Raw genomic sequence first — 24,327 nt, forward strand, 5'->3', positions numbered from 1 at the left:
AGGGCGGGCTGTTGCCACAGGAGCTGGGGCCGGGGCGGGCTGTTGCCACAGGAGCCGGGGCCGGGCTGCACTGCCGCCACCGCAGGGACCGGGGCCGGCTGCGCCGCCTCCCTGTGTATACGCCGCCGCAGGGAATACACGGGTGTGGCATATACACAGACTAATATATAAAAATACAATTTTCCGTGCGTTATACGTGGGTGCGGCTCATACCCGTGGGCAGGCTATATGCACGAAAATACGGTACTCCACATGAACAGTATAGGATATGTTAATTGCTACTCACTCTTATTCCTAGCAGTTAGACCTGTGCTGTATTTCTTTTCTGAATTCACCCTTTGTCAAGCCGCTTTCACAATACTTTAGTGAAATATTCCGAGATTTTAAACAAATTAATGGGAAGCAGTTAAGATAGATTTCCCTTGCTTCTACTTATCTTCAAATACTTACCAGTGTTGGTGAATTTTGATCTGGCCAAAAGGATTCTGGAACAGGCCAGTGGCCTATGGGAACCCCAGTTTTAGGGTTTGGTCTGACATAGATAAGCTTGTGACAGCTGTGCCAAGGTTGGGATCCAAAGGGCCTAGATATATCTGTCTGTCCATCTACATAAAAATAATATATATTAATAGCTATATATAATTAAATAAGATTGAAATATTATTTAAATGCTGTTTTTATGAAACTTGTACAGACCTTTTATACTTCAAGGAAGTTATCCTTAGAATAAGATTAAAAGCCACAAGAAAAATAGATGCCAGTTTCAATTTGTATGTTACATTTCCTGCAAGAATGCTAACTGACATTGGAGCAACACTGCTAAATTTTTACTGAATGAAGGTCTGAAAAAGGTGATTATTGCCTGATGCTTCTTCAGAACTCAGTTGGGGTTTTCTTTCCTTCCTTATCACAACTTTTGCTAGATGCATCTTAAATCTTCACACATCAGGAAAATATTTAATATACATAATTCTAGTACAGAATAACTCCAATGAACCCTTAACATACAATTTCAGGGTTCAGGGAAAAGATAGCATTTTGCACGAATACATTTTTAAAGATGAGAAAAATAATTAATATTTATAACAGGAGGGCACAGGGCTACAGGAAATGTAGGCCTGATATACTACTTGAAACCCTTGAAATGTGCTATATTATAAACTAGGCAATATTAATTATGCCTAAAATAATAGTACTGTTCCATATCAAACTATCCTAATTCCTAGAGATTATTACATTTGAATTCATCAAATTGTATCAGTAAGGTATCTAAAATTTTTCAAATACCATCAATTGGTGAAGGATCTGGTCCAGCTTTTTCAAAGTTTATTACAACTCCACTTTGCACTTTTTGCACCAAGGACTCAAGACACTGATTCAGCATTCTTGGAGAGCATACACAATATGAGCGACCTAGGATGAAAGGAGGAGTCACAAGAGCAAGTCAGCTACATATTGTTCCTACCTTCACCTTATTTTTTCAGTCTAAGCCATATAATGTGACATCCCATTAGCTTTTTCTGCTGCTATATTTCATGTTTAAATATCTACCATCCATTCCCAAAATGCACTGTTTTAGAACATAGACTAGTATACTGTATGTTTACTGATTTCTCAAAATTGGACAGCAGTACAAACATGAATCTGTGTTTATAAAGTGGCAGCCATTAAGATAACACTATTTACCAACATCTACTATATTGTGGCTTTTGAGATACTGCAGCTATGTACTATTCTGTAGCATATGGAAAAAGTGAAGTACCTCAGATACCATATCAGTAGGTTATTCATTGGTAAATGATCTTATTCTCTCTTCTTTCTCATCACATTTTCTTTCCTCCTAGGCTCCAGGCAAGCAGAATCCTAACAAAAGTTTCAATGGCTTCTATGGGACCCTTTTTATAGGATTTTACATTTTCTGTATTATCTTTAAATAAATACAAGTCAAAATATTATATTTAAATATACTTTTATATGGAATCCTTTCCATGGGCTTTCTACAACAAGGTCATTTTAATAGAACATAAAAATCACAGAAGATGAACTGTAGGGAAACCTCTCAGCTCAGCCACTCCATATCAATTAGAAGTTGCTTCTCCAGAAAAGTTCTGTCTCATTTATTTTTACAAACAGAGGTTCTACCACTTCCTTTGGGCAAGTACTGCACAACTTAATACATCTAACATGTTTACCTTTCTACAATCACATGCCCCTTACTACTACTACCATTTTGGTGATTACACTTATAAAATATTTTAGGTTCATATCCCCTCTTAGTCATCTCTTGCAAAATGGTTCATATAGGTAGCTCCTTTGAACCTTACTCATAAGTCAGGTCTTCAAGCCTCATGATGACTTTTGCTGATCTATTTTCAAGTGCCCTATTTACAGAGATAGACAAAATTCAGGAAAGCATGCTTAACTATGAAGCAGCAGAACAGTCGACTGAATGTTTTCGTGAAGAGTTGCATGCATCTCAGAAGGAAACAAGACACTTACTTTTTGGCTACATAAAATCAGAGAAACAAGTCAGCCATGTTAGTATGAACTCAATTAGAAGCCATGGTAGATTTGTACCTTATGGTCTGTAAGGTGCAAATCTACCCTGACTTCTACTTAAAACCAAGAAAATCTTCAACTTCATAATTTAAGGTCTCTATTGCATTTCTGAAATGTGGGCTCCCCCTTGTGGCACCAATACCTTTACAGTCCCATGAATGTTAACCAAAGTCTAAGTGTCAAGTTTACATTTTGAAAGGAGCAGTAATCAGGTCAGTTTTAAGGGGTTTTATTTATTTTTTTAATTCCTTCCTCTACACGCCCCCATCCTCCCTCCCTTCCCCCCGCTGTCTTCCACCTCAGCTTCTCCAATCAGAAAATTAATTATTATGTTTTTGGGAGTGTAGTTATAGCCGTGTTGGTCTAAGGACATAGGTAGACAAGGTTCTTTGAGTAAATCTGATATCTTTTATTAGACCAACTCAAATAGTTGGAGCAATTCTTCTTCACAAGCTTTTGGGCACAAATGCTCTTTGCCAGGCCTGCACCCAAAAGCCTGCAAAGAAGAATTTTTCCAACTATTTGAGCTGGTCTAATAAAAGATATCAAATTTACCCAAAGAACCCTGTCTATGTTTTCAACATCTGAAGTATTCATACCAAAGACAGACAACAAGGTCTGTGCCTGAGGGGTTTGCAATTTAAAACAGGAGACCAAACCATGAGAAATTTGGAAGGGCTGGGGAGCGTGGAATCTATGATGGGTCACTGGGAAGGGGAAAGTACAGAAATGTTTCTAAAAATATTGTGCATCTAACATTTTAAAAGTCCAAAAAAACAAAAAAAGTGTCTTGGACTTGAGTTTGCTAACATGGAAGAACGCCAGTATTTCAAGACTACCTCAACATAAAGAAATATCAATTCCTAAGACTCCTGGTTGCAATATTAAAATACCTAAACACAAAAGCTTCTCTCCTTCTGGGCCAAACTGCTCAGGAAAGCAGATCCATACCCTTTCAGTATAGGTCAAATGGATTTCTTTGCAATTCACTATTCCCTTGAAGGTTACATTATGTACTGTCAGTGTACCTGGGATTTTTAATTTTTTTTTTTTTTTTAAATAAAAAGGATTCCATTTTTTAAAAATATATTCTGCCATACACAAGTGAACTATAATGCTAATTACTTAAAAAAAAATCTTTGTCAAATAAAGCTAGGCTACTTACCTCCTGTGACTTCACACATGGGTGTAATTGCTGACTCATCAACTGGTACGCCTACTACCTGCTCTGGTTCTGGAGCTGTGATACCAGGCAAGCGCAGAACTAAAGCAAATAGTCTCTGATCCCAGCGAAAAGGTTCTTTAGTCAATTCACTTCCAGGTAAAGGAGAATTGAGAGGTAAGTGAAGCTGAAAAGAGAAATTACATTTCTGAAATCACAATTTTCTGCAAAAATAAAAAAAAATAAAATAAAAATCAGGATCAGGAAGGTATATAATGACACCAATTTATGGTACATCTTCCAAACTACTTATGCCCAAATAATCTGAAAATCTGACAATATAGTTTAGATGTTACCCAAACAATGCAGGAAAATCATGCTTTAGGTAGCCCTATATTTAACTCATTTCATATCAACATAAAACACAAGCTCAAGATCCATAAACCACAAGAGAACTTCATCATCTGAAGATGCATATTAAGTTTAAAAGTTCCTCAAACTTGCTTTATTAGAATTTCTGCAAGCAAAACTACTTTATTGTAATGCTGTTTCAACAATATTAAGCTCTTGTTGCTTAGTACGTATTAAAATGAACTTTTGCTGTACACAGAAAGAGCCATGCTCATCTCTCAAAGTCTGCTTTTCTGGATTCCTTGGGATAATAATGCACTACGGAATTAAACTATCAATGAAGTGGAAGAGAATAGTGAAAAGAAACATTTTGTTGTTATCAAAATTTAGCTGCAGTGAATTTAAATCTCTATTCAAAGCCTTCCAACTGTTAACAGCAACTTCATAAAGAAGCAGTCTCTACTGAACTCTGAAATCTTTTGGGGGGCTCAGCTTATGATTATATTGTCAGAACTATCTTTTTTACATGACCATAAATGTCACTGCAGCAAAAAAATGTGGAGATATCTTAGAAGTATTCAGAGAGATGCACACTCTCCCTTACTTATTTATACTAATGTCTGTGATGTATGTGAAGAGAGAGTAAGATTTAAAGTCAACATTAATGCAAGATGGATTCTCATGTTCAGCCAATGCAAACAATTACAATCAGAGAAAAACTGTGATGACTCCCAGCAATTGGAAAAAAAAAATTCTGCATAGTTGAAGTTGCAGAAAATACCCTCCAAAAATATTTTGTTTTTACTGTTGGAAAAAATGGCTATGAATTAAGTGAAATCATTTTGAACTTCTCAAGCATTGATGTTCAGAACATTATTTACTGAAATAGTAATGACCAATCCTGCTAAACTATACTAACAACATTTCTAAAATTATTCTGTAATTAACATTATGCCTACTTAACAGAAGACGGAGTAATCAGTGCCCCAATCTTCCAAATAATGTTGGTCACATGGGTAAAACAGTCTATTTGTATCCAATACTTTGAATGTACTGAAATTTAGAAGGACGTATCAAAACACAGTATATATTTTACGCAGGACAAAACAAAGAGAATAAACTCACAAAAAGCACTTAAAAGGTTTTCAGAAGGAGCCAACAGATTGTAGGCTGATAATACTATTGTTGGTAACAGTAGAAATCTAGTTTGATAAAATACAGGGAACTGAAACTATATAAGAACAAAAAGATTCAGGGAACATTTTCATCACTTAACTAACATGATTGATGACAGGGGCAAAGATTATAGATTAAGACCTGAACAGAGAGCAGACACTAAAACATGGCTAGTAAAAGGTAATTACAAAGGCTCCTTTCTTCTTGTATAGCATTTTTAATTGAAGATCCAGCTTTCAGATCTTAAACCTGCATTTGTAAAGGAGGTTATGTTAGCCTGTTGCATCAAAACTGTAGGAAGTTGTAGAAGCCAAGAGAGAGAATTTAGAAAAGTCTTTTAAAAAAAAAAAAAGAAAAGACCTGAGCTCCTATTCTGCTAGCCTGGCACCAATTTCCCCTTTTTTAAGTCATTTGATTTAGATTGGCTAGGAGCTTGTAACAAGCTGCTGCAAAAACAAACAAGTATTGATTTCTAAAGGTGGAAATCAAAAATAGTAAGTTTTATTATTAGACAGAGAATTCTTTTTTTTGCTTAAAGAATTATTACATATTATGAAATATATGTAAACAATATGCCTTTTTGGTTCAAGAATAATCAGAATAATTGCTGCTTACTGATTTAGAATATCTTGGTCCAATTATCCATTTGCCTGGACCCTGAAAGCCTATTCTCATTTTTGTAATATGCATCTGAGAGAATAAGCAAACTCTGGTGCTTACAATCTAAAACTGTCCCTAAATTAGATGGAAGGGGAATACTTCCCCTAGCAGAACCCACTGTTTGAAATTAGTAAAGGACACCAAATTGTGCACTGAGCTTGTTACTGCTTTGTATGTTATATTTTATATTTTGTATAGTCTTGTAAGACAACGATTTGCCTTTCAATTTAAATTTTGCTTTCCATAGTCCAGTTCTCTAATCTATCAATATCCTTTGTAATTCTAATGAAGATGAACCTCACCTGAGACCATTTTGGGATCAATCCCATTACTCTTTATTTGCAACTATTCAATTGTCTATCTATCCAACTGTAAATTTATCTAGCTCATATTTCTACAGTTTACTTATAAGAATGTCATATGAAATTGGATCAAAGGCCTTACTGAAGTACAAATATCAAGCCAAAAACCTAGTTTCCCTGAGCAAAGGAGGAAATCAAGTTATTTTGGCATGTTTGTTTTTAACATGTCCATACTTACTGCTATGTCACATGCTTCTTCCTTCAGCTGTTTACAAACTGACTTTTAGAATTTTGCTTCAGGAATTTTCCAAATATGGAAGGCAGGCAAATCAGTCTGAACTTCCCTGGGTCCTCCTTATTTATTTATTTATTTATGTATTTAATGGACAGTATATTAGCCATTCTCCAGTCTCCTAGAACTGGCCACATTAGCCCATGGAATCATATGATCCGGCCCGTGGGTTGCTAGACTGACCCAGCACTGCACATGAGCAGGGAAGGACACAGAGAGTCCAGTCACCACATGCAGCCTACACCCCAGATCCAGCTGATTACGATTAATCAGTATAGTAACCCCTGGCCTGCCCATGTGGGGCTGCTCTGGCCCAGACTGCAGGACACCCCTGCCCAGTCTGGTACCAGTGGGGCACCCCCCGAGCTGCAGCAGGCAGCCTCTGACTTCCACACTCCCCAGAGGAAACTGAGCTACTTTCCTTGTGGACAGCAGACTAGGGCAAAGGGGGACTAGTACCCAACAGCCAGGCTCCACTTGCAGCCTCCCTGCTGCTTGCTGCAGGTAGTCCAGGCTCTGTGATGGGCAGCAGGGGCCTGCCTGGAGCCTGAGCTGCTCATGGCAGGCAGCAGGGAGTCTACAAGCAACTGAACCAGGGTCCACAGAGCCTAGCTATAAGGTACTATCCCCACTTCCCTCCCACCCTTATCCCACCTGCCTGCCCTGCTGCCTTCTGGTTCCCACTGGGGCACCATGCAGCTTCCCTCCCTCCCTGCTGGACTGCGCCCCACCCCACACTAAACAATAACCGATAAGTTATAACCAATTATCACTAGGCTTATTGGTAGAATGATTAATAATTTAACCGTTCACATCCCTAGTCACAAGGTTATTATTGGATGACTGAAGCAAAATAGTCTGTTAAAAATTCATCCCCAGTAATGAACAGTGGACTCACAGTTTGTTCTTTTCTGTCTGATGTATTTATAGACCCCCTTATTGTTATTTTAGCCAATTATACCACATTTTTTGCCTTTGCTTTATTGATGATGTCCCTACATATCCTTGCTATTCTTTTGATATACTTTCTTAGTGACTCACCTGTTCATCCACTGGCTGTCCATTTCTCTTTCAATTTTGATACAGATATGGAAGCTTCTATGTAGACACATTAGTTTTCCATGGCTGTTCTTCTACCACTATGTGGGATGAGCTTGCTGTCAAGCCGTGAGTGCTATGTCATTTAGGAATCGTGAGCCCTCCTTGACCCCTGTACCCTAGAATTTGTCTGTCCTTGGTACCTTATCTATTGAAGTGGAAATCTGCTACAAAAAGTCATGTTCTAGTTTTTACTATGCTCGTGCCTTTCTTGTCTTTGAATTACAAAATCTATGACCTTATGATTACTATTTGCAAACATTTTAAAGAGTTTTACATTCACATCCAGCTCTCCCTTGCTGATCAGAAAAAAAAATCTAATCTAACTGTCCCTCTGCAGTCCCCAGCTTCCTCATTCCTGAAACAAATTTGTTCTCATGCTGGATATGCTGTTTCACTGTATTTTTCTTCCAGTAGGTATAAGGGTAATTAAAATTCCTTTTTACAACAATACCAGAAGTTTTAGATGTATTCCTGTTGCCAGGCCTCATCCACTTCCTCCTTAATATCACTACTGTTCTTTTCTCCCTTTATCTTCACTGATAAACTCTCAGACCTGACACTTCCTTTTAGACTTTAGAACAAGCACATGTGTACACTGTGTACACTCATTGTATAACACAGCACCATCTCCTTTCTTCCCTGAATTTATGCTTCCAGAAAAAGGTTCATATTCCAATGATAAACCAGTGATCCAGATGATGTGCTATTTAAATATATCACAACAGTACAGGAACATCTGAACACACTTAAATCACAATCCTAATATATCAGCATTCTTTTGGAAAGGCAATAGTATTAGATTAAAAGTACAGATCAGATCTTACCTCTTCCTGTATCCCACTGGTGGTTGTTAGTTTACTTCCATCAGTTACTGTTATGATTATTGCAGGCTCCAGAAAAAAGGGGTTTCTTCCCTAAAAGAGAGGTTAATTACATTAAAAATGCTACATTCAAATTGATAAGGTTCTGGTTTCAAATTCTTAACCTACACTGACACACCAAAGGCCCAATTCAATACCTGCATAAATCAGCGGAAATTCCCCAATGATTTTAGGGACATTGGTATGGGTCCTAAATACATTTTTATTCCATATCTCCTGAAATTACCTATGAGTTTTTCAAACTTTTTTACACCTGAAACCTCTTCGTGTGGAATATTATCTTTGTAATCAGAAAGTGTTGGTATTACTCCAGTGCCAAACTACTGATGAAAATATGTTTTTAAAAAAAAATTACCGAACTCAGAAAACAGATTGGCAAACTTCCTTACAGGAAGAACTTTAAGGTCAGAACTGGGTTAAGAACCAAAACACTCCACACACTGGACCACTCCTAATCTGGGACCAAAGATGTGAAGTCCATGATAGACCACCATCAGTATTTCAAACTTGTTCTTTCTTCTGGTGTCTCCCTGGTTTCTTTGCTAAGTGTGAACACTTGGTCTTCATTTTCAAGAGCCAATAATGGGTCAGAACCCAGCTGTACAACCGACTACATCCACATTTATACCTCACCAATACTGGCACAGTCTCCAATAGATACAAATTGGTGACAAACTTATTCAAACTGGAAATTAGAAGGAAGCTTCTGGTAAAAGGAAAAATAAAGTTTTGGGATGGTTTTCCAAATAAAAGAACAAAAATCAGGGACAAGAAGTTTGAACTGCTTGAAGATGGAGCTTAGTGAGTTTACAGACAGGATAGTATAAGACAGTGATATCCTTGGAACAATGATCTACACATGTGATATGTGCATTCAGATCTTATCTACGCCAATAATGACGCTAAGAGGAAACCATCTCCTATCACATAGGAGGTGAATGGTAATCCCTTGCTTTAGGGCTTCTGGTAAGTATATATTAAAGGTAGCAAGGCCCCTGCCAGTTCAGGGGAGAGGCACTGGTGTTGTCATAGTCTCCCCCGGCTCTTTGTCTGTGACAGTAAGGTTTTTTCTACAAGGTACTTCATGGCCATGTTATGAGAGACAGACTGAACTGGATGATCTTGCACACTTTGGAATAAATGGCTGTCCTGGAACACACAAGAGTCTCCTTACTCTTATGCTCCAAAACAGCCAACTCACCTGTGGAAAATGCTGTACATGAAACCTAATAAAAGTGTGAAAGACTCAGGGAAAACTTTACATCCAAGAGATAAACTATGCAAAGAATTTCTAGACACCAAGTTATTCATAATCTGACTGCCCTTACAACATGTTGAAAGACCTTCTCTTTTTGCTCAGACTCTCCCAATAACCAGAATATAAATAAAATCCTGTAACCAGGAAGTAGAAGACTCACTGAAACCACTAAGAACCATTATCATACAACCTATATCCCCATTATCATAGAGACTTATTTGACCTGAAGAGCAATTAGATACAATGGTAATAGGTACTATAAATAAGAAAGATAATTTTTTTTCAAGCCATTTACTACAAAGCATCATTGTCATTTAGGGTGAATGTTTAGAGAATGGGAAATACCATAAACACTGAAGTTTAACAATTTTTGGTGGCAAGCATTCAATTTTAAATGGCATTCACTGTATAGTGCTCACTTATAAAATCAGTCTTTTACCATAGGGTAATAAGAGAAAAATATTGAAATGATTGATTCAGGGAACATTTATATGTTTAGACAAAAATATAACAGAATAATAGAAAATCAGGCCAGAAGGGACCTCAAGAAGTCATTTGTTCAACCCCTTGCTCAAAGCCGGACCATCCCCAACTAGATCATTCCAGTCAGGGCTTTGTCAAACTGGGCTTTGAAAACCTCAAAGGATGGAGATTCCACCTCTCTAGGTAACGCATTCTAGTGCTTCACCACCCTCCTAGTGACAAAGTCTTTCCTAATATTCAACTTAAATTTCCCCTACTGCAACCTGAGACCATCACTCCATGTTCTGTCATCTGTCCCCACTGAGAACAATCTAGCTCCATCTTCTTCAGAACTTTTCAGGTAGTTAAAGGCTACTATTAAATCCCCTGTCTTCTCTTCTGCAGACTTAATAAGCCCAGTTCCCTCAGCCTCACCACAGAAGTAACATGCCCCGCCCCTTAATCATTTTCACTGCCCTCCGCTGGACTCTCTCCAACTTATCTACATCCTTTCTGTAGTGGAGGGCCCAAAATTGGATACAGTATTCCAGATGTGGCCTCATCAGTGCTGAACAGAGGGGAATAATCACTTCCTTTAATCTGCTGGCAAATGCTTCTACTAATGTAGCCCTATATGCTGTTAAACCTTCTTGGCAACAAGTGTACACTGTTGACCCATCTCCATCTTATTGTCCATTGTAACACTCAGGTCCTTTTCTGCAGAGTTGTTGCTTGGCCAGTGGGTCCCAAGCCTGTAGTGGCGCATGGGATTCTTCTTTCCTAAGTGTATTTGTCTTTGTATTTGTCTTTGTTGAACCGCATGTCTTTTGGCCCAATCCTCCAATTGGTGTAGGTCCCTCTGAATGCCAGCACTACCCTCCAGCCTATGACTCCCCTCAGCATAGTGTCATCTGCAAACTTGCTGAGGGTGCACTCCATCCCATCTTCCAGATCACTGATGAAGATATTGAACAAAACCAGACCCAGAACCAACCTTCTGATACCAGCTGCCAACTCGACCTCAAGCCATTGATCACTATCCATTGAGCTCAGTGATCCAGCCAGCTTTCTATCTACCTTGCAGTCCATTCATCCAGCCCATACATCCTTAGCTTGCTTCTAAGAATGCTGTGGGAGATGGGTCACCCATAGCAGCAAGGTCAAGAGCAAGGTTGTCAGAATAATAACGATTCAAAAACAAAAATGAAAGTCCTCAATGGTGGAGCAGGCAGATGAAGAAAATACTTTGCAATGATGTGTGTGTCATATTGAATGAAATAGTTTGAATGTTTGTAATAGTTGCCCATTAGCCAGTTTAGGAAGAAGACAAGATTTATCTTCTTATCTAGGCCATTGTTTTGGTCTACGTGCGAAAGGTCCTGACTTTGCTCAAAGTCTTAACTCGTGAATTTTATCTTTAGAGGTCTTTAACAAAGAGAACCTAAAAATGACCCTTAAGCAAATATCCCGAGTTCCAAGAGATCAAACCCTAGGGCCTTTTGAAAAAATTGGAAAGAAAAGGTCATTTGCAGTGGTATGGAAGTTCCCCAAAGTAATTAAAATGATCAACAAAAGAAACTAAATACCAAGCAAAAAGAATCTGTTGAGTAAGATCCGAGCCCAAATTTGGGAGTAATGACAGGTTTGGGTAGGAGGGGCCCAGGACAGCAACTCACTCATAAAAACTGTTACCTACTCTCCCAAATTGGAGGCAATTACACTTGCAGAACAACAAAGGAAGAATCGCAAGTGTAGACCGGATCAGACTGATCACCTGAACCACCCTCTCTGTGAACACGAATCTCTTAGTTCACGCTGAAGCTGCAGAGCGCCCCAAAGGGACCGAAGGAAGGGGACTTAGTCCTATCACTGCTGAGGCGAGCCCATTGAATCGTATTGCTGAGGCGAGCCCATTGAACCGTACTACTGAGGCCAACCCATTAAATTGTACTACTGAGGAATTAAACCATATTTACGTGTTTGGCTTCTCGGAATTCTAGGATTGTAAGTATATTATGAAAATAATAGTATTGATTCAAATTTAACTTTTAGTTGTAATTGTAGTTGTTTTTGTAATACTAATTCTTATAGCATTGTTTGGGAAGGAAGTACATTTGGAGGATAATTTCTTAAAGCTAAGCAGTGTTATATGTGTAGCAAATAATTTTAAAATAAAATTGTGTTGTATGAATTAAGTGTGTAATCATTGTGAAATCGGGCAATCAACTAACTACTCCCCCAGCCAGTGCATCAAAACGAATCAGTAAATTGTGTGGGATTTTCTCTATTCCATAACCCACTAGAGACAGTGTGTAATGGCATCCTCATGTTAAACAAAGACATGCATAAGCATCTTCCATCAACATCAAACCCTAAAGGGATGGGCAACTGGCAACAGGGGCAGGTTCTTGTGATTACTGGAAGCCTCTAATCATGGACCTACATGGAGATGATGGTTGTATTATGGTCATTTTGCACTTGGAACTGAGATAGGTGTACAATAACTGAGCAGACCTATTTAGGATCCACTTTGCTCACCCATAGAGGGAGAGAGCAAGAAAAGGTGCCCTAAATAGATTTTCACTCCACCCGACTGGAAAACCACATCCAGTGGGATCACCATCTGCTGTCTGATTCAAGAAATAAAGTTTGCAACATGGATGGACACCTTGATGGACAACCTTAACAATGACCAACTGGAGAGGAGGACAGCATTAGTGGCTAGAGAACTTGAACGATTCAATATTGATAAATGCTGCACTTGGACATGCAGGGAAGGGGAAGCTGACAGAGCATGGGGTGGCTAAACCTCCTTTTGAAAAGAAAGAGCTGAAAGAGACAGACTTACAATAGACACATCTTTGTTGCTAGACAGCTGCAAAAGAAGTGCTTCAAACAAAACAAAGAACTTTACGCGATCTTTACTGACCTAAGGCTTTTGATTTAATCTACAGAGAGTCCTTATGAAAGATCCAAATGAGATTTGGATGCCCACCAAAATTTGTTACCATCATCAGACTTCATGATAACATGATAGCAACAGTCCTAAGCAACCCAAGTAAAAGACAACAAGAAATTGTTTTTTAGATATATAGGGAGTAAAAGGAAGACCCAGGGAGGAATAGGACCCCTGCTAAATGGGCAGAAACAATTGGTGATGGATAGGGGGGACAAGGCTGAACTCCTCAACGAGTTCTTTGCCTCAGTGTTCCTAAGCGAGGGACACAAGTCTCTCACTGGGGTTGTAGAGAGGCAGCAGCAAGGCACCAGACTTCCATGCGTAGACCCTGAGATGGTGCAGAGTCACTTGGAAGAACTGGATGCCTTTAAGTCGGCAGGCCCAGATGAGCTCCATCCGAGTGTGCTGAAGGCACTGGCCAACATCACTGCAGAGCCACTAGCGGGAATATTCGAACTCTCGTGGCACACGGGCCAAGCCCCGGAGGACTGGAAAAGGGCCAACGTGGTCCCCATTTTCAGAAAGGGGAGGAAGGAGGACCCGGGGAACTATAGGCCAGTCAGTCTCACCTCCATCCTTGGCAAAGTCTTTGAAAAAATTATCAAGGCTCACATTTGTGAGAGCCCGGCAGGGCAAATTATGCTGAGGGGAAACCAGCACGGGTTCGTGGCAGGCAGATCGTGCCTGACCAATCTAGTCTCTTTTTATGACCAGGTTATGAAACGCCCGGACACAGGAGGAGGGGTGGATGTCATATACTTAGACTTCAGGAAGGCCTTCGATACGGTATCCCACCCCATACTGGTGAACAAGTTAAGAGGCTGTGACTTGGATGACTACACAGTCCGGTGGGTGGCGAATTGGCTGGAGGGTCGCATCCAGAGAGTCGTGGTAGATGGGTCGGTTTCGACCTGGAAGGGTGTGGGCAGTGGGGTCCCGCAGGGCTCGGTCCTGGGACCGATACTCTTTAAGGTCTTCATCAGTGACTTGGACGAGGGAGTCAAATGTACTCTGTCCAAGTTTGCAGATGACACAAAGCTATGGGGAGATGTGGACATGCCGGAGGGCAGGGAACAGCTGCAGGCAGACCTGGACAGGTTGGACAAGTGGGCAGAAAACAACAGAATGCAGTTCAACAAGAAGAAATGCAAAGTGCTGTACCTAGGGAGGAAAAATGTCCAGCACACCTACAGCCTAGGAAATTACCTGCTGGGTGGCACAGAGGTGGAAAGGGATCTTGGAGTCCTAGTGGACTCCAAGATGAACATGAGTCGGCAGTGTGACGAAGCCATCAAAAAAGCCAATGGCACTTTATCGTGCATCAGCAGACGCATGACGAACAGATCCAAGGAGGTGATACTTCCCCTCTATCGGGCACTGGTCAGACCGCAGTTGGAGTACTGCGTGCAATTCTGGGCGCCGCACTTCAAGAAGGATGCGGATAACCTGGAGAGGGTCCAGAGAAGGGCCACTCGTATGGTCAAGGGCCTGCAGACCAAGCCCTACGAGGAGAGACTAGAGAAACTGGACCTTTTCAGCCTCCGCAAGAGAAGGTTGAGAGGCGACCTTGTGGCTCTCTTTAAGTTCATCACGGGGGCACAGAAGGGAATTGGTGAGTATTTATTCACCAAGGCGCCCCCGGGGGTTACAAGAAACAATGGCCACAAGCTAGCAGAGAGCAGATTTAGACTGGACATTAGGAGGAACTTCTTCACAGTTCGAGTGGCCAAGGTCTGGAACGGGCTCCCAAGGGAGGTGGTGCTTTCCCCTACGCTGGGGGTCTTCAAGAGGAGGTTAGATGAGTATCTAACTGGGGTCATCTAGACCCAGCACTCTTTCCTGCTTATGCAGGGGGTCGGACTCAATGATCTATTGAGGTCCCTTCCGACCCTAACATCTATGAATCTATGAAAGCAATGGCTCACAGATGGAGCCTATCACCATTTAGAACTGGATTCAAGCAAGCATACAAGATTGTGCCAATACTTTTTTCCATCTATAATGCAGCTATTGCAATGTTGACAGAGTTCCACCTGGAGTTAGCATCCAATAATGCATGGCTGGGAATCTCTTTAACATCACAACAGGGTACATTCCAAATCCAAGATAACAAACACCACCATTACTGAACTTCAGTACACTGACAATTGTGTTGTGTGTGCTCACTCAATTGAAGAGCTCCAAATGCATTCTCGACCGCTTCTGTGAAGCATATGAAATGTTTGGACTCATTGTCAACTTAACAAAAACTAAAAGATACTTTACCAACCTACACCAAACCAACCAGCTGCTTCCCCATATATCACAATTAGAAGCCAGTCTTTGGAGAATGTTGAGCATTTTCCCTACTTGGGTAGTTACCTTTCCCAAAATGTAAACACAGACGATGATATTCAACACAGAATAAAATCTGCCAGTGCTGTCTTTAGATGTCTCATAAACTGCATCTTCAACGATCATGACATCAGGCCCCAAACTAAACATCTCATCTACCAGGCTGTTGTCATCCATACCCTGTTCTATGGTTGTGAAACCTGGTCATGAAACCTGGACATTTTGGAAACATGTGAAAGCCTTAGAACGTTCTCATCAGTAATGTCTTCCAAAAATCATCCATATCAATTAGGACAGAATGCTAGCATTTGTTCTTCTATCTCAAGCAAACGCCACCAGCTTTGAAGCCACATTTATATAAAACCAGCTTAACTGGAGAGGACATGTCTTAAAGATGCTTGGTAACTGGATCCTGAAACAGGTCTTATACTCCCAACTTGCCAATGGTAACCCTCTAGAGGTGGGCAAGAGATTCAAAGACAGCTTGAAGGCCAATCTCAAGAAATGAGATATTAACATAAACCCCTAGGAGACCCAAGCACTTAATCATCCCCAACAGCACTGTGAAGTACAAGGCATTTATCATTTTGAGCAAGCTCGCTTCATTTATAGAGATGAGCAGGCAAGAGAGACAAAGAGAAAGAAAGAGCAGTGATCTGACAACAGCAGGATCCATTCCTGCTTTCTGGAACTGTATGTCATGCCTGCAGTCAAACTTGTAGATCTTGGACTGGCCTCTTCAGCCATCTCCACACTCATCGATGACTTCCTTATCTACTGGAATGCTAACAGTCTCATATCAAGGGACTGCTGTCAACACTGACTTATTTTATAAAGCTTTTACTTTCCATTCCAACCCAGTCATTGGGCTCCATTTTGACATTAGCCTTTAGTCAAAGAAAATCAGCACTCTGAAGTCCTATTGAAGTACAACCACATATTATCCTCAAAGTACAAAATACTTTAACAGGCCTAAGATCATGATATTTAAAATAGACTGTTATAATCATAGAGAGTGAATATGCACATTACAACTCTAGAGCCTAAGAAACACTTATTTGCTACATTTACGCTATATTTAACAGCGTTGAGCAGCAGTGAATAGGAAATTCAGACTCCAATCCAGCATAAGGTAAACTGGAAAACCTCTCTGGTTATTCCCTAAACAGGCTTATTCAGGAATAAGTACCTTACAGAAGATGAATTACTATTTATGCCAAATAATACATTCAGAATGACAATTACCTCCCATAGGAACTTCAGTTGTGTCAAGCTGGCCCATGAAAAATTTTGTTATCATCTCCCCAAGATTCCTAGTCTAAGCAGAGGCTGGGAATTTTTGGCAGAGCTCTTCAGAAATCCTTTTTACCTCTTTCAAGACACCATGTCTAGCCCACTTTAGCCAATGAAACACCTGGATTAAGATGTTATGCATCAACTAAAAATTTCATCATATATGTTTCATTATATGAACCAAGTTTAATACCTACTTAGTGACTGAGAAAAGCTAACTCAGGATGTGCATATATAAACTGAGGGCTAAAAAAGCCCTTTATTATACAAAAAGCAATTCAAGGCTATGTTAAGACTCCTATGAAATGAAAAAAAAAATCTTGCGCATCTTCTTGTAAGTAAAAGACAAACTTCACATTTCTTTCAATCTACAACTTATTTTGGTTAACTTTGAAACTGCACTCAAAAAAGATCTCAATGGCCCCAAAGGCCTCTTGCATTTCTAGGTATGTAAGGGATACTGTGATCCTTGAAAGTATAAGAAAGGGAAATATCAAGTAGAAATAATATGCATTAGTACTGACTCCTCATAACTCTATTCACCTTTTGCTTAATGGTGGCATAAATGTCCCCTCCATTCCTGAAGCACCAATAACTACAGCTTTGTTTGGGGGCAGGGGATACATCAACCAATGAGGAAGAACTACTCTGTAAATCTTGGGGTCTATGTGAGACACTTAACAGAGTGAGAAAAGACTTTCTTGTGGAACTGTACGAGACATGACCAGGTTGGGCCTGCTCACTATGTGTACACTGACCTGACCTGAGCTAAAAGTCAGCTTAAACATAGTTCGGCAGGATGGATGATAAATATGCAGGAAACCACATTCCCAACACATACAAGCAGAAAAATTCCAATTCAGCTTTACCTCTGCAAGTAATCTTTATGAAAAAATAAAATCAACAAATTAAATGCAAAAAAACCCCTATTTAGGACAAAGGATGCACACTGAAATGCAAAATTAAAGAAGAAAAAGAAAGGTGAAGTCAAGGTTCTCATGGAATTACAACTGCCACATGTCCAAATGTATTTCAGTTGCTAGCTAGGACATTAAATGCTTACCTAACATACTACTGTGTCTATTGTGGATGCATCTTCAAAAGCCTCACTTTCTGCAAATTCAAGAGAACAAACCAAAAACTGCTTGCATTGCAACTTTGAAAGCAAAGAAAATACTGTTCTATACAACCAGAAAGTTTGGAGACTAATCTACAGAGTACAATTAACAGCTGTTACTCTGCTGCATAAACAACCGTCTTTCAAAATGTATTAATATCCATATCTATCATTTCTAGAACAAAACCAATGCCACCATCTTCCAGTATAGGTATTCTCAGATGTTTGCCTAAATATCATACAAAGAAACTGAGGATAATCTTAATGGTTTCTGATATACTATGTTTACTTGAATCTAAGACTACTTAAAATTTAAGATGGCTTCCCAATAATTAGATTCTATTAAATTAATTAAAATATAATTAATTATATCAATTATATTAATTACATTAAAATATAAATTAATTATATTAATAATATATTTACATTAATAATATAAATTAATTATATTAATACTATAATTAATTAAATAATTAAATGGAGAATTATACATTTTGTATGATTTTCCACATATAGAATCTACTTAGAGAAATATCTTCTTAAATTCACCCCACACCACTGCTGTGACAGGAAATGTAGCAGTGGGGGGTGAGAGGCCTTGTCCCTCTCCTGGCCCTGCTCCCCACCAACACACCCCTGCCACTAGTCCTCCTGCCCCTTGCCCTATATCTGTGCCTGCCCTCCAACACCCTGACCCTACTTGCAACCACTTCCCAAACAGAAGCAGTGACCGCTTCCACCCAGAACCTGAGGAGAAGGTAACAAGGGGAAGGGGGAGCTGGGCTGACAGCAGGGAAAGCAGGGGATGGATGAGGCAGGAGGTGGGGAAGATCAGGCAAAGGCATCAGTGGTGAACAAGCGGGGTAGGGGGTCAGGCTGCAGGTTTCCCCCTCCCCAGTTTCCCCCATAGTCCCCCTGGCCACATGGTCCCTCCCCTGCCAAATGAGCCATTCCAGCCTGGGACAGGCAGCAACTCAGCTCCAGCTTCAGCCCCCAGCTGACCAAAACCAGAGCTGAGCTGCCACCTGACCTGCATTGGTACTCAAATCCAAGATATTTCCACACCCCCTCCCCCTGCCAGAATACTGACTAGAGGGGAAACCTGTGTCTCAGATTCAAGTAAATACAGTAGCATACTTTGAAGTTAGTAAATTCTGCATGGACTGTAATTAGGAGTGTTAGAACTTTCATTCTATTTTTATCTTCTAAAGGCAATATTTCTTAACTGAAGTTTGGCATAAGTAGTGTATTGGAGAACAATTGATCTTTAAACCCACAAGAATCACGTGAAAAATACATCACCCCAGTATTATCTATAATTGTTATGTAGTTATAGCTCATCAGCACAGGGTGGACACTTCAATAAATGTATCTATAGCGAGCACGGTTCAGAAGAAAACTAGGAACTAACTAAACCAGGGGCATAACTTCTCATCCACAGATCTCAAAGCATGTACAGGAAGTAAATTAGGCATTGGGAATCTAATGTATTATTTGAAGTTAAATTAATATCCCAAACTGCAAGCAAACCCATAGTATTGAGTAATACAACCTGTCTCAACTTCCAGGAAGGCTATAGAGAAATGAAGTGACAAATCTCATTCTAGCATCCTTGTAAAATTGTTTCAGTCAACACATTTTTCCCGCTAAAAGTTACCCTGTGTCAATGGCATACAGCAAGGTTTACTTTTTTATTCTAAACTTCTCTAGATTATTCAGCCCTGTTAAGTGGCTGCAATTTTGCATCCTAGCGGAAAGTGTACTCCAATAGTTTAAATTTATTTTGTATAACCAGATTGTCTGCTTAAACAAAATTAATTTAATGACTAGGCCGTTTAGTCATTCTTAAATATGATCTAGATCAGGGGTGCCCAACCTTTTTGAATGTGGGGCCGGATCACAAACTTTTTTTCATGCAGTGGGCTGGCAACCCAAACTGAACAGCCTCACTCTGGCGGGGGAGAGAAATCACTCGAGTGTCTTCTAACTTGTCACATTCTCAGCTGCAATTTCTATGCAGGGAAGTGTGTCCCAAGAGTTCCCCCACCCCAACCTTGTATAATTGAGATCCTCCACCCCCAACCTCCCCAGTAAAAATGGCAGGGGGTAGGGGCAGGAAATCCATAAGAGGTAGTCAGGTGGAAAGCAGCAAGAAAACCTATGGAGGTTGCTGGGAGTCTCCGGGGCTGGCAGGGGTACCAGCTGCAGCCCCAGCTCTAGCTCTGGTTCTGGGAGAGTGGTGGTGGCACGGGCCACACCGCTGGAGCAGATATGGGGGGGCAGTGCCCACTCTCCAATCCACATGCTGCCCAGGGTCTGGGGGGCTTCTGGGAGGTCTTATGGAGGGTTTCCCCCCCTCGCTCAGTATGAGCTGTGTGTGCTGTGGGGTTGTTTTACCCACTCCTCAGTGTGCATGGGCCCCTGGGTGAGACTTTTGGGGGTCTCTGGGATGACCCCCCTAGCCCAGAGTGTCAGCTCTCCCTGCAGTACTGGTGCTAGGGCTGGGGGGCTGCAGGTGAATTCCTGCTGCCCTTCGGGTTTTACCCACTCCCTCTAGCCTGCTTGGGACCCTGCCGTAGCTATGTGGGGTCATAGCTTATCATCATAGCTACAACCCCACATAGCTCTCGTGGGGGTTTCCCTTCCCCCCAGTGCAAGGCTTCCTTTGCAGGCTCCGCAGAGCAGAGCTGGTATCGCTGCCTGTAATGCAGTCGTGGGGTAGGGAGATTTGTTCCCTGGTTCCCACATTTGCATCCCCTTTTCCCATCCTGATGGTATGTTTTGAATAAATAAAAAAATAAAACCTATACAAACAAAGATCCTTATTTTTATTTTCAGACTCAATATTTCACGGACTTAACATAGACATTGGATTTATGACACATTATAACCTGCCTGACATTTGATTCATCACCAGGCACCTGCCTGACCCCATCTCTTACATTCTTCTTTTTCCCCCAACCTTTCCTCCCCTCCTCCTCATTTGTTCTGCCTTTTGTCTTCCTGATTTCCTCCTTTTCCTTTTTGTTTGAGAGCCTCTCTCACCTTGTACTATTATCACTGTCCTGTTTCCCTTAGGCCTTTTACTCCCTGCTTTCCTCCCCCCTCTCTTCCCTGTTTTACTTTTGTTTTTTAAAATTTCGACCTATTTTCTTTTCCATGACTTCCTGTCACTCTTTGTGTCCCTCTTTGCTCTTTTCCTGTCTCCTCCTCATTCATTTTTCACTGACAGCTTCTTTCCACCCTTGCAGTTTATTGCTGCTGTCTCACTCAGGGCAGCAGTGGCAGGACCCGGCTCACTGATAGGCCCGGCCCCGCGGGGGTAAGCAGCTCCCCTCCCCTTGCTGCCAGCTGGGGCCCGCGGGTTGGCCCTGCCTGCCATGCCTCACCACGGCCGCAGAGCATGGAGCTGCTGGTGGCAGCGCTGCAGCGGCTCCGCCTCAGGCCAGATAAAATGGCTTGGTGGGCTGCATGGCGGCCCACGGGCCATATGTTGGACAAGCCTGATCTGGATACTCTCAATATTATTAGAAGCAAGGATTTCTTAGGGTGGTATCTTTTACTTAATTAACTGCATAATTGGGAAAGTTAGAAAAACTTTCAAATGCCGTGCCGATTTTTACTCCTCAGACCTGAAGAAGAGCGTCTTGCATTTGAAAGTTTGTTTAACTCTATCCCAATTATGCAGTTAGTTTTCCATGTACAGAATCTAATCAGTGGAAGGTCTTCTTAAATTTATTGGACCAACTACAGTAAGGGAGACAAAAAATATCACCCTAAGAAATCCTTGCCTCTTGTATAACTCCTGAACCATAATAGCTATAACATCCTTCAAACATTACCAAAGGTTAGAATAAGTTAAAATAAAAAATTAGATTTTGGAAAAGCCTCAAAGCTTCTAGAAAGTATAGTAAAAACCATAACTATACAATAAAGCAACAGATAAAGTCTACACATACATGCCAAAATCACTAAATGTTATAAACACCCTTATGATTAAAATCTATAGCTTCTGTATGTAATTTTGACTGCCACAATCAAAATCGTATACAGTTCTGTATCAGTGTGTCATAACCCAGGGGATGCTCCAAGAATGCAGATACAATATGAAAATTCTGATAATCCCAGGTCAAAATTATTAACATACATCAGTCAGAGTAGCAGAATTTAGACTACTTTAGTTCTATATTATTAAACTACACACATCATCAGAAAACAGCTGTAACCACAGCACAAGACTTTCATTTTAAAGGAAATGAAAGTGTTTGATGAAAATATTTTTGCACCCTCCAACTACTGTTCTGAGAAGCACTCACAAGTCAAACAGTACCCCACATAACTTATGTATTTTATGACCCCATGTTTTGATCCTTTTGATAAAGTACATTAATAAGCTTGTTAAATTAAAACAGAAGGGATACTACAGTGTTTGCAGGACCCTAAAACAGATCACCTCCTACTTCTACTTAAACTACAGCAATTGAAGACACAGCGAAATCACGATTATGAGACTGAAAACAACAAAAATAAGATTAGGATGATTTCATATTTTCACTGTTAAAAACTGTTTTGTTAATAGTGTTTTTAACATCAATACCAGACACATTTGAGTCACAAGATCTCCCAGCCACTCAATTCATGAAAACTTATATTTCCTCAGACCCTAACCCACCCCAGATATCCTGTAGCAAAAATAAGGAAGACGATTAAACATTCCTAATAACATATTCTTAAAAAAAAAAAATCACAATATTGTCTAAACACACTAGAAAGAAACAAAACAAATCCCCAAATAGTTTTCAAAAATTCCTTTACAGGTTATCTTTAACTTAATTTCTTTTTCTTTATCTGAACTTCTAATTGCAATGAGATCATTACTCTCACACTATATTCACCCTGAACTATACAACTAACAGTTTAGTAACTGATTTTTGGCATAAGGACATAGTTGCCACACATTAAGAAGTCCAATCCATTTCTAGCATCTGACAAAGTAGTTTGTTTCCTTTGAAAGTTTGTGTCTACACAACCAGTTAATTTCTAAGGTACCAACCTATCCTAAATTTATGCTTAACTTCAGTCTAACACAGCTGGCCAACTAACACTGTAAAGTGACTTTGGAGTACAAGTCTCATTAAAAGTCAATAGGACCCTCCCAAATCACAGACATTCTTTGAAAGCATCATCTGTAGGAAAAAATAACACAGATGAAAGGTAAACAAAACAAATTAGATAAGATCTAAATGTCACTCAGTTCTAGCTAGCAAATTCTGCAAATGATTTTAACTTCTTGGACAATGAACTTTAACGCATCCTATATTAAAACTACATCCTTAATAAATTGCAGGTTGTAATTCAATCCTTGAAAATTTGTGATGATGCATTTCAATTAATTGTTAAGAAAGTTAAGAGTGTATAATCAACTTTAAGAAGTATAATGAAAACAACTCAATAATAATTAACCATTTTTCATCTGCACGTCTTTGTAGAGACTACTGTATTTTACCTAATTAACTAAAAAAATAGAATTTAGCATAGGTTTGTCCTAAAATGTTTGTCTCAATTAGAAAGTTATTGACAATATTTTAATAGAAAAAGCTAGTGAGACAATATCTAAGTCACATCACCATGACTTTTAAACGGTACTTGAAATTGTCAATGAGTATACAATAAAAGGGCAACCTGGTATTATCTTTACAGCTAGTCATTGATAGCATTGATTCCTGCCTACTAACATGCCATAGGGAAAAACATGCATCACCAATCACTTATGGATTAACAAGGAAGCCACCAAACATATGCTAGTACAATCATTTTGACACATGGACTACCAGATCTTAAAAGTATAGCTACACATACTGATAATTATATTTGTTACAAGACACAAAAAATGGTAAATTAAGCCTAAATAAACTATTTAGAAAATGTGATAAATGCAAAAATACAATCCTCCTCTCAAACAGCAGCTTAACCCTTAAAGTCTGTTCCAAAGAATTTGGATTCGAACACTGGCTTTGGTCACATCTTCTGTTTAGGAAAGGCTTGATCCAAATTGGTGGGGAGCATGGGTGTGGGAGGGGAGAAAATGGGTCTCATTGGGCTTTGAATTGGATTTTTAATTACCACAGCTTTTGTGTTTCCGGGCGCTGATATGCTTCCTATATTTAGGTACATGTTAAAATGCAACAGCGTGTGAGGGAAAGCAAACAGAAAATAAGAGTGCATTCCCCTATCCTTTATCTGCAGTAACAAAATAGATTATCTGTGATTTTTTTTAAAGACGTATAAACAACTCAACTCTGAAGTCAGTATCACCTCATCCACTGAATAAATATGGTATGAACAAAATTACTTTAAACAATGCTACTAAAATATAGTGGCAAAGTGTTAAGAGTCAGCTGAACTGATAGAAATCAATGA

The 24,327-nt window shown here is 39.9% G+C and overlaps 1 protein-coding gene across 5 annotated transcripts in view; it reads right to left on the reverse strand.

Annotated features, from left to right (window-relative positions):
- INTS6 (integrator complex subunit 6) overlaps positions 1-24,327 on the reverse strand; it is a 173,127-nt gene that overhangs the window by 134,068 nt on the left and 14,732 nt on the right. For all 5 annotated transcript variants that reach the window (XR_001373082.3, XM_059732017.1, XM_006259867.4 and 2 more), the window contains 4 exons: positions 8,428-8,517; positions 3,725-3,908; positions 1,288-1,413; positions 451-605 (listed from right to left, as the gene is read on the reverse strand). Coding sequence is in view for 4 of the 5 variants with exons in the window: in XM_059732017.1 (XP_059588000.1) it covers positions 451-605; positions 1,288-1,413; positions 3,725-3,908; positions 8,428-8,517 (555 nt within the window). In the remaining variant the exon portion in view is untranslated. The remainder of the gene's footprint in view (positions 1-450; positions 606-1,287; positions 1,414-3,724; positions 3,909-8,427; positions 8,518-24,327) is intronic.

Source organism: Alligator mississippiensis, chromosome 1 (assembly GCF_030867095.1).
Source record: "Alligator mississippiensis isolate rAllMis1 chromosome 1, rAllMis1, whole genome shotgun sequence".
NCBI classification, from domain to species: Eukaryota; Metazoa; Chordata; order Crocodylia; family Alligatoridae; genus Alligator; species Alligator mississippiensis.